Genomic DNA, 12,079 nt, shown 5'->3' with positions numbered 1-12,079 from the left:
ACCATTCTGAACAGAGCCTGGATTTGTGTAAATTGTCATAGCTCTGCAGGAGTCACAGAAGTCCAGTTTATGATAAATGAAGATTTACCACTTGCCTACATGTGGATAGAACCCCATTTAATTTCATCCAGAGTTTTGTTTCTGTGAGAAAAGGGTTTAAGTGAGCATTCAGGAACACAAGATAAATACAGATTCAACATTTTTGGCTAGATGTGCACCATTCCATCTGTTTTAACAGAATTGTGCTCACTTAGACCAAGACTGAATTTTGTCTTGGCATGCTGGGTCCTTACATAACCTGCCTTTGATTTACAATACCCCACATGTAAAACTTTAATGCTAAAAGGGTTTCTAAATCAGTATCACAAAGTCCATGAGCTCTGTGCTTTGCAATTTTAGTGAGGAAACTAAAATTGAGATGATGAAGGATTTTGTGTACGTTAGTCCAGCTCTTCTGATTTGCTTCCCACTGCAACCATAAAAAAAAAAATTAACAGGCAAAGAAACAGAAAATAAACCATCCATACTTCCCCAGCAAACACTCTGTTGCTCAATAAATAAATAAAAATCTCCTCCTAGACCCAAAATGTGTATATATCTTCTTTGCATGGCATTTTTTTCATGTTTTGACACAGCTTCAGCACTCAGATACTTGCACACAGTTCTTTGTGCAGCTGTGGGAGCTGTGCATGAGTAGCTGAGGGCAGAGCTGTTTGCTAGTAAGAAGTCACTGGATTAAAAAAAAGAATTGAAAGCAGCTCTTTGAGGTTTTTGCTTTGAAGAATTTTTCAATTAAAAGTCAGTGATGAAGTCATACAGTTCACCTAGCATATAAATATATTTTTGTCACTTAGGACAACAAGCAAGGTCAATAAAGAATAGTTTCTCTGTGTCTCAGTGGAAAGAAGAATGTTATCCATGTGATTGCAAAGGGTCTGCCAAATGGGAAAACTCAGTCAAACAAAGAGCACAGGATTGCTTGCTGGAGTAAACAATTCTAAATGAACAAAAGCTCTACATAAAAGTAAAATGTCCCACCCCCTGGTGAAAGCTGTTTTCAAAGCTCTGTATTCTTTCAGAATGTTGTAATACAGATTAACCTAATGTTTTTCTTCTGCTGATACGACAGTCTGGTTCCTCATTCTACTTGTGTGATTTCAGCTATCTTATTCTGGTTTTGATACTTCAAAATTTTACAAACTGCCTTTCAACATAAAAAAATCTGCTTTTCTATTTCCTACACTTCAGAAGATGTGCCTGTACTATACACCTTTTACATCAAGCAAGTTTGCTGGGAGATTTATATATAAAAGCTATTCTAGAGATAAAGAAAGCCAAATAAGCCAAAAAAAAACCCCATTTGAACATAGAGTTTCAGGAGAGCTTAGTTACCCTTCCAAGGCATGCAACTGAAAACCAGCAGAGAAAATCCTCTTGGTACATACCAGGAATGCTGGGCTGCAGCAGGCCCATGTGCTAATTTAAGGTGCTCAGAGTGCTCCCAACCTGGAGAATGTCAGCTCATAGAAAGTATCCAGGAAAAGGGGATGAGGAGGGACACAGCAATCCCTCAGAAACCCAAAATGAGACTGCAGCAGCAGGACAAACCCCGTTTTACAATGGTCAAGGCAATACATGCCCAGTGCCTTGATGGCACAAGACCTTTCTGGATTTTAGGGCTTCTGTTTGTGCAGTTAAGGAGAAAAATTGAGAATGAATTTAATATCCCATATGACTATGAATGTCCTGTTTACAAAATAATTTCTATTGCATTGAATTTTAGCTAATATTCCTTGATGTGATGAGGCTGACATTTGCAAATATTTAATAAAAATTGCAACATTCAGAAACCTCAGGGCTCACACACTTTCACATTAAAATGAGCAGGTGTTTTAGGTATCTGCTAGCAGTGCTTTTAGTCAATAGTGTCCTTGTCTTATCATAACCTGTGTTACTTAAGCATAACAATTTCCAATCACATCACACCAAGCAGGAAGCACAAGCTGTCAGCATAAATCTGGATTTCAGGCAGTTATTGAAATAGTTTTTGACATATACTTGCTTCCTATGCAGATAGGAAAGTAAGATGTCCTCAGGATTCAGATAAGCTGGAAACATTGAGAAAGAAGCTGCCTGGCTATGTTTTTTTGCTAGAAATTTCCATTAGAGAAAGGTATTTTTCAGGCTGTGACACTTCAAACTGAACTAGCTCACTTAAAATATTCTGAAATGTCTAAGGAAGATGTTTAGAACAACTTGCACCACCTGATAATATTTCAGACAACACAATGGACAGTGTAAATGTCAACATCAACAACCTGGCTTACAACTGCACCATTCCTTATGCTGTATTTTAGCCATTTCAGTCCTACAAGTCCTATAATTCTTTTAGCAGAGTGAGAAACCTCTCAGAAAATTTATTTCAGTTTCCAGTGCACTTTTGAAAGTGTGAAAACCTGAGCCTGAGCAGCCCCGTTCCCATTCCATCCCTGCAGTCACTGTGAGCAGCTCTGCAGGGCCAGCTCCCCACACTGTGGCAGTGCCAGCTCTGGTTCTGCTGCAGTGCAAAACCCTTTCTCTGTGCTCTGGGAGAGTTCCTGAGCTGGGGAAAGGCACAGGGACAGAAGTGGGCAGAACAAAGTGCCCCAGGATGCCATTTACACAGCAGGGCTTGCAACTCTCCACTGCTGCCAGTCCCAGGGCAATGCCAAGAAAGCTGTTCTCACAGAAAGCTGGATGCAGGAAAATTACAGGCACTTCAATCCCAAGATGTTTGTGTGACTGAATGTATGAAATTTATCTGCAGAGAATGCCCAATTTAAGGAGGCACAATATTAGAATTAAATAACACAATCATGCCCAGTGGCAGCATGGTCAGTACTTTGAATGCTTTTAGAACATCAGCTCCTGTTTGAAGTCCTGAGGCATAGAGGAACTGAGGCCCTTAAGTGCTGTAACAGTGAAGTTAAGAAACAATGAAATCTCACATCTCACTTCTTCTGGTACTGCTATTTCTACCTGAATAGGTCATATGGGTTCTCCTATCAGAACAGTTCAATTTTTTAGCACTATGTTTTAATCTCCTTACTGTATTTCTCAGACTTTTTACTCCTTACTCTTATTTTTTGAGAGTGAGAAAACCTGATTAAACTATGCTTTAGTCACATGGACATTCTAAATCACAGGACACTACAGCCACCACTGCAATAATGAGCACCAGTGGGTGATAAATTTCTTTGGAGGTGAGCTGGGGGTGTTCTTGAGGAGCACAACTGTTTCTGCTATTTCTGACCTGCTACTCCTACTACAATAAAGTCATCTTCTACTTGTTCTGCCATGCTCCTTGGGAATGCAGCTCATTTGACAGAGTTTATCATGTCTGTGCTGCAATGCTGAGGCACAGATGATGGCTAAAGGAAGCACTGGAATCTATCTGAGAAGGGAAAATTCAAAAATCTTCAAAACTTAGAGCTTTTTTCCTATTTATTTAAGCAAAAAGTTAAAACATCCTTATCATCTCATTTGGATGGCAGACATCATTTTCCCTCATCTTAATGTACAGGACTGATGTTTTGGTTTGACACTTGGTTGTTTCAGCATAACAGTGAATAAACTATGACCTACTTTGTGCACTGCTGGATAACACAACTGGCTTGTGACAGTAGCTTAGGAAAGGTTTATGCTCCCACACTCTATAAAGAGTACATTTCTTCTTCATAGAACTATAAGAACTACATTTAGTAATTTAAACAGTTGAAAACAGTAATGAAAAATACTGCAGACTCAGACTATAAGAAGATGAAAATCCATTAAAGAAAATCTGTTGGAATAACTTATTAGCAGGGGCTTAGAGTAAAATATATATATAGAAAGGAGTTTCACCCTAGCCTCCCAATGAAATGCCAAAGAAGCCTGAACATGAAATTGGAGCCACCAGCAATCTTGCTGAAATAAGACCTGACTTTTAAAGAGAAAGTTTTTTTATAAAGTGTTTATAATTTTAGCCTCTTACTATTGGAAGTCTGCCTGTATACAATTATTAGTGAAACCTTTCACTCCAGGAAATATTCAGTCACTAGTGATAGGGAAATAATCTACAGAATACAGATATATTAACCAAACAAATGTTAAAATGGAAATTATTCCTACCCATAGACACTCCTGTAAGTCATGAATCTGAGATGGAACTGTCAGAGGATCACTCAGAGGAAGAGGCTTCTGCAAAATGGATTTTAAAAGTGGCAGGACAAACCTAATTCTCCAAATTAGGAGCAGAGTTTGTCAAATGACAAACTTGCTTTCATGAATGTAGAGGACAAAAAGTTTCAGGGCACTTTTTAATTTACTTATGATCAGATTAACAAAGCAAGAGCTGACATACAGGGGACTTCCAAACACCAACATTCAGAGATGGGAAATATGAGCTAAAAGATCTCTAGCAGAATTTGTTTGTGCAATGCACCATTGCTTTCTTCATATTTTGACAGGAAGACTCAGAATTCATTAGAATATATTTGAATGGCATTTTTACAATTCAAGTGTACAAAAAGAAGAGAAATATGGGGAGGTACAAGTTTTGGAGCAAGTGAACAACAGCCATGAACACCTGAGTTAGGAGAGAAAAAACTACAGAGAATTAGATGTACTGGAGACTATTATTTAAAAGTATCCAAGTGCCCTCCACATCATCAATGACCTGAGATTTATGAAGAGACAGCCACAGAAACACAACAGTTGATGGAACACAACCCTGGACTGAGAAGAAAATCAAGAATGAAGGTAACCATTGCAGTGCATTGGTTGCAACCAGTGCATTTCCAGAGTATCTGATTAATGCAGGTTTTTTTCAATGTAAATACTCAAGAAAGAAAAAGAGAATGATGAAAATACAAAGAGCTGACCAGAAACAGAAATGATCCCAGAGTGGCAGGTCCTCAGCTAAAAGCATTTGGGGATTTACAAGCAGAAACCAACATGGGCAGAATCCCAGAACTCCAGATTTGCTGGGCAGCTGCATGAAAACTGCATTTATCCCCATTAGCCCCTCTTATTTCTGACATGATTCCAGCTTGCAAAATGTGATAGGTTCTGAGAAGTTACCAAATTTAAACTCTTGTGCAGACTAAACCAAAGCATCAGGTAAGAAAGCAGACTGGTGCCACAGGGAGGGCTCCAGGGGAGCCAGCACAAGCAGCTCCTGGGCTCTGCAATGTGCCAGACAATTTTTGTACCCCCTGAGTCCCATTCCAGCACTCCACTACAGCTCATGCTCTTTCTCTCCCTGCTCCACTTCCCCTCTTCTTTTTTTTAACCAAGAGTCTCAAATCTTGTTTTGCTGCAGGACTATTTGGAGGCTTTATTTTTCAGCCTTTTCTCCAGGCTTCTGGAGAAAAGCTCCACATCCCATACTTAAAATAGAAATTTGGGGTTTGCTTATCTAAATGGTTTACAAAACCACCAGCAGCATTTTCAATAAAAATGCTGCAATGTTTTTCACTTTTAAGGTTAAAAGCAGAAAAAAGAAGAAGATTGCAGAACCCATGAAGAATTTCTCCTCTCTTTAAAAAAAAAAAGAAACAGAAAAAACAAAAAAATATGTTTATATAATTCCAGAAAAGTCACTAAATTGCAATTTTCCTTTTTTTCCACTACAAATGATTATTAACAAGTGCAGAGTGATGAGTGAAAATACAGCTTTGGTACTGGAGGATTAGTTCAGACTTGTGCTCACAGGCCCACTGCTGTGCCTGTGTGAGCACAGTTAGAAGACCACGTGCTGCAGTTTATCCAAATGATCATCTTTCCTTTTGATTTTTTCAAACGTTCCCAACGTAGTTTCAGAAATTAAATGTTACTGTAGTCTTTATAAATTTTCAAAGATGTCTGAGTCCAGGGTGTGGACTAATAAATTGGATTCTGTACCATGAGTCTTATGACTTTTATCACTACATTCTCAGCTGTTAGTGCCAAGATTAAACTTTCAGAAACATCTCAAGCATTTTGAATTAAGCTTGATGAAAACCACCAGCACATACTCTGCCTTCGGTACTGCTTTGTTCTTTGATTTTCTTTTTTCTCTTAAAAAAAAAAAAAAAGAAAATTTAAGGTCTTCTTCTGTGTAAGTTAAATTTTATACATGTGCTTTTAAAGCAAAAGCAATCATATATATGTCCCCATTTAAAACCACTTTGACTGCAGCACTTTTGCTTTCAGACAGAAAAAAACAAATACCTGTAAATACAGTCATGTTTTAAAAAAAATGGAGAGTGAAATTATTTTAAGTGCAGTGTCCTAGTGACAGCAAGCAGCCTTCCACTTTTAACCTGTTTATAAAGCTTACTTTGAAACCATATTAGAAAAAATACATTTAACATATAAGATTCAATATATATGTGTCTGTGTATATAAATCTGTTATATAGTATAACAGATTAAAAATTTAAAACCATAGACTATGAGGAGGTCATCTCTTACAAGAACTCCATTATGAGATTAATTAAAGAATTACAGCTGCAGTAAAAGGAGGGCAGATGAAATTAGAAACAAATTATTTTGTTTAAAATCTTCCTCAATTATTTCAACCACACTTGGTGAAAGTGGCAAGGGAAAAAAGAAACTCTCACATAAAACTGATTAATTCCTTACATTTTACAGGGCTGAATTCTCCTAAATAAACCACAGAGATGCAGTCTTTAAGAAATCCATTACCTATTCAGAGTATGCCTTTTCCTAATCCAACCTGCAGTAATTTTAAATATTATCTTAAGCCTAGTGTAAGATTTCCCATTTATAAATACATCCTCTTTTCAATATTTTCTTTGGGAAACAAATCAGTTTTACAAACATGCAGGTGGCTGTAACTTCATAAGGATGTTTATGGAATGAATTTAAAGAAATTTCGTAGTGTAGCCAATTTTTTTTCTGGGTTCTGGAATTAATTCTGCTTTGATGTGATATGATTGCATACAGGAATCCTTCAAAAGAATGCAGACTGGATTTCTCCTGTTCAGTTTAACTTTACTTTAACTAAGCTTTTGAATCCCTCCTCATGGTTCAGGTGGAGCCATCACAGCTGCAGCAGGAGTGAGTGACTGCATTTCTTTGCTTCTTGACACTGTGCATCTGTTCCTGCTCTAGCACCAGAAATAGGCAGCCTGTTCTCCCTTGTATCTCATTCATATTTGCAAGGATTTTCCAGACCACCTCCATTTTGAGTTCTTCAGAGTATTGCTGGATGCATCTTCCCAAGGGAGAAGATTATTGCCATGAAAGAAGTATTTTTTAAATCTCTCCAGATAGGTAAGTAATAACTCCTACTGCCAAAGGAAAAATAGAGCTTGAAAATTGAATAGAATGTAAAAGAATATTCCCTCCTGTATCTGGAAATCACTCCCCTCACCTGCTGCGAAGATTACTTTCTGTCTTATTTTGATTTAAGTACGTTTTCCACACACTGTGCCCTCTCCTACATAAGTGCCTTGCAAAGCCCAGGCTATGGTTGATTTATAAGACCTGCCAGCTAATGGGGTCACAATTGGTATTGCCATAAACCCAGGAATTTTTTCCTTTACTGTTTTCCCTAAGAATACTGATTTTTAAAAGTAAAATTTCACAAATTTTGTGCAGGTAGGAACAAGGAAAAAATCCCTTGGGAGATAACATAGCTGAAAGTAATATTTGTGTAACAGCAGCAATGGCCTTTCCAACAGCAGAGAGGCAACCACTGCAATAGAGTGTCAGCAGTGTTTGGTCACATAAGTGATGAAGATTTTGGTGTTTTCATTAAAAAGTTTAAATATTTTTGAAATTCCTTTCATTGTAGGACAGACACTTTCATTTCCAGTGCTGTCCCATCAGTACTAAATCTGCACAAAAGGGTGCTCAGAACCACAATATGCCATTCACTCACATCCTCTGGAGGTTGAGTTTTAATTAACTGTATTTTCTATAGAAAGCAAACAAGTTTTTAATTCTGTAAAAAATTGTGGAACAAATTTATCCCATCAGCTGTGCTATATTAGAGAAAATTCCTTCTCCCTTCAAGTCTAAAGGTGTGAGTCACTAAACTGAGTCTTTAGTGTTCTACTTATCTCTGCATTTTCAGTCTGAAATTGTTCAGAGTAAGGACTGTCATACCTTAAATATAGATCATTTTGTGGAATGTAATTTTACACAGCAGTGGAGCAGTATAGCAAATAAAATGTCAGCCAAGAATATTCTGGCTTTATGATCCTGGATACATGCTGAAACACACTTTTTTTTTGCACTCAAAAAGAAATTTTGCCAGAATATGCATTAGAAGAGGTGAACAGTCCTGCAAGGTGCTATTAATGCATAAAGTAATTTTCATGCAGTTTCACACTTTCAATCCTAGAGCACTTTGTGAAATTAATAATAAAGAGTATAAAAGATGGACTGAGGGAAGCCTAAAGAAGTTCACAGGAGCAAAAACAGGGAAGTATCTTCTTCCTATCTTCTTTTAAGTATCACATACAAACACATTTTCATAAAATCATGGTTTTACCTAGAACAGACCCTTGCAATAAGGTTTCATTGTGCTGAAATCCCAACAAAGCAGACTCTGCCTGTTAGCTCACATTAACTGAGTCTTTGGCTGATATTTCCATGGAAGGTATGCTGATCTTTCTAGTAGTGTCAATAGAATCACATTACTGCTTGAGTCATCATTTTCTAAGAGCTATTTGGCAGCTCACCATCCATCCCCTACAGTTAGATTCAACCCTGTTTACAGATCTAATAAACAGAGTTAGCTATATACAAATTAAAGAGATCCTTCGTTATTTTTTCTAATATGGTTAATTTAATAATAAAATGCTATATCTACTTAAAAATGCAACTTTTTCTTTTTTGACCATGAATCTTAATGCTTTATTTGTGATATCTGAGGTTTTAGTAACAATAAATGCTTTGTCTGCTTGATACAAATAGTTCGGTGGTTTAATTAAAGAGGATTAATTGAATTTACCAAATTAATGAATTCAGTTAAACCAAATGCTTAGAAAGACAAGGTTAAAAAGTAGTTGTGTTCTGCTATTCATTATTGTGTGAGTGTTCACAATCCACTCCAGCACAAAGTCAGATGGTTTGGATGGTGAAAGCAGTTAAACTAACCTTGCTGACTTTACACTGAAATAGGGTTTAATGACACTAATAAACAGCAGGGTAATGAGAGCAGAAAAAAGAGCAGCTGGAGCACTAACAAAATGAATTATGGCATCACAGCTGAGATTGATAATGAAAACCCCTGGACAGTAACTTCTCCAACCAGTACAGCTGTTTCCAAATAGCCATCTGCCTGGGCCCCAAGGCTATTTGATGTGGGGATACTCTTAAATGAACTCAGCAGAGCTCAGTCAAGAAATTACAGAAACATTGTGATAATACTGAAAGCTGATGTGGTATTAGCAATATAAACTTATACTGGTTGAAGAAAAAAAAAATTGAAAAGTGGTAATTTTGCAACTTTCTTTGATGTGATGAAACAGCTGCGTGTCCTAGAGTCCTAAAATAAACGATTTGATGACAGGAAAGCTCTGTGAGAGTGACTAAAAGGATATTTGTTTTTCCTTTTGAAACAATTGGCAAAGGAAGTCTTATCACTACATAAGTCTCCAAAACAACTTAAGTATAGTTTACAGGAAGATTAAATTTCTTCAGACAGAGATTTTTAATCAATTCAACTGTCAAATGACACAGTCCACCCTCAACCCCTATTTTTCTTCATTGCAGCATTCTGAGAATGGTTCGCTTTGTCCTCAGAAAATGAACTTGTAATTTTTCCCTTTAAGATTTTACATGCATGAAGACTGCAAACTATGACTGTGTAATCATCTCACATTCATCCTTTGCCACACTGGTGTGTTGTGAATATATAGGTTTGTCTCTTAGAAGTGAGAAACATGAATATCTAACTTTTACTGGTATTATGGACAATGGAATGTGAGAAAAAACATGCCTTGATGAGATGATAAAAATATTAAGAAATTGAAAACAGAGTCCAAACTACAAACATTAAATTGCAATCACTTAAAAGGCATTAGCAAGCCTGCAAGGTCAACCTCTATCATTATCTCCAGAAATGCAATTTTCCAACAATTAACGCTGACAGAATTAACCATGTATTACAAAGAGAAAAATTCATCTTTTATGTTTTAAATTTATAATGAGAATAATTTTATGATAGGAAATTTGAATTCACTGTTTTCAGATACTTAAAGCCAGATATATCGGTGGTTTCTTTTAAAAAGAAAAGATGCCTACATTTTTTTACCAAGTCAACTCAAAATAAACTGTAGTAGAGAGGCTATGAAATCCCACTTGAAGAAAACTGGTTGCTCTGCCAAAATTTTCTTTCTATGTCAGTCAAGTCTGCTAGAAGACAATGCCTCACTGATTTTGTCTTTTCATCATTTTTGTGGACTGTTACATTATTTAATCTTCTATGTTTAAGCTACTAAAACCAAGAATTCTACTTCCCTTACTGCATATGAACACCCCATATATACAAACAAATATAAACACAGTTTTGCCTTGTTATGATGTATGATTTTGTTCCTCACAATTAATTATTTTCATTAAAATATCCTATAAAAGAGCCTATAAAATATCCCTCAGGCAATTTCAAGGATTGGTAAATAAAACCTGCTGTTTCATAGATTAAAACTGTAATATAAATATAAATAAGTGTTTGGAGAATCTACAGAGCCTTTGTAACAAACTCCTGTCACCAAAAATTATCACTCTTCTGTAGTTCAGGGCAAAGATGATGATGATGATTATTTGTGTGCTTAACTGAATGGTAACTTGGCCCTGTCAGTAAAGCCTTGTCCACAAACAGGACAAAAAAAAAAAAAATAATAATACATTACAGTGCCAGAAGCAATCTGGCTTTATTTCTCTTGGCAGTTTTTTTGGTTGTTTGAGTTTGTTTTCTATTTTTTTCTTTTTAGAACTGTACAGACCAAATTCTGCTGTAAATAACTACAGGAAAATGCCAATAGAATATTTACCAGATAAAAATCCCACAGTTCAGAAAAATTATACTACAACCCATCTGGCAACAATCAGCTTTACATGATGAGTAGCTGGTAGGTGTCTAATCCTGCCCTAGAAAATACTGTGCCAGCAAATTGTCATAGTTTTCCAAAAGTATTGCATTTAAGCCCTATATTGTATTTTTCATTGCCACTTTCAGCTGCACAGGCAACTCAAGTAGAGTAAGTATTGACTGTAAAGAAACAGCCAAGCATTTCCACCAGACATTACCTTCTCTCTCAGGATTTGTGTTCTACTGTGTGGCCTATTTTTTAGTACAACTCAAATGATAAAAATTCAACACAATGTAAATAACAAACCAACCAACCAACCAAAAAAATCCCACAATTTAATTCACTTACCTTTGGCTTCCTGTTTAGCCCAGAATTTTCTCACCACATCATGAATGTACCTCTCCTCTCTCAGCTTCTTTTGCCACTTACGGAGCTCTTGTATTTCACTGTCACAACGAACCTGGGAAAGGGGAATCAGAAAAGAAAACTAAAATTATATACCTTTGTGTTTTCCAGGATGAGGATACAAATTTTTTCACAAGGCTATGGCAGGGAAAATATGTGACAGCCATCCTCTCTGCTGGGCCTGAGGTAAAAGCAAAATCCCAGAGGTTTACAGTTTTCAGCTTATACAGAAATAAAATCCACATAATTGACAAATCCAATTGAAAACATAAATATGTCTATTAGGAGATCACTTTGATTACCAAGGACTCCTGGGAATGAGATTGCAGTGAGATGCTAATTCTCTGAGTTAATTAAAATTTAAAGCCTTATGCTGAAGGGTATTAGTGCCTTTAGAAAAGCATAACACTATAAAACCAACGCACTGACCAAAATAATAGAGCAGAAGAGGAGCATGAAGGGTCATGCAGAAGAAAATTTATTCCATCAACCTGATTCACACCTGCCATCAGCTGCAGATAGGCTGACTGGCAATCCCACCCACACAATTTTCACAAACAGGAGAGCCATTAATCTGTTATTTAAAGTAATTGGCCTGCATTACAT

The 12,079-nt window shown here is 36.6% G+C and overlaps 1 protein-coding gene across 1 annotated transcript in view; it reads right to left on the bottom strand.

The window, feature by feature from the left end:
- Window positions 1–255: 255 nt before the first annotated feature.
- Window positions 256–12,079, bottom strand: part of IQCK (IQ motif containing K) — a 33,507-nt gene continuing 21,683 nt past the window's right edge. Inside the window, exons 8-9 of the mRNA XM_058816311.1 lie at window positions 11,417–11,528; window positions 256–469 (exon numbers count right to left, since the gene is read on the bottom strand). Coding sequence (XP_058672294.1) covers window positions 441–469; window positions 11,417–11,528 — 141 coding nt within the window. The 3' untranslated portion in view covers window positions 256–440. The remainder of the gene's footprint in view (window positions 470–11,416; window positions 11,529–12,079) is intronic.

The sequence above is a fragment of the Ammospiza caudacuta genome, chromosome 17 (assembly GCF_027887145.1).
Source record: "Ammospiza caudacuta isolate bAmmCau1 chromosome 17, bAmmCau1.pri, whole genome shotgun sequence".
NCBI classification, from domain to species: Eukaryota; Metazoa; Chordata; class Aves; order Passeriformes; family Passerellidae; genus Ammospiza; species Ammospiza caudacuta.
This window is presented reverse-complemented; position numbering and strand designations above follow the sequence as displayed.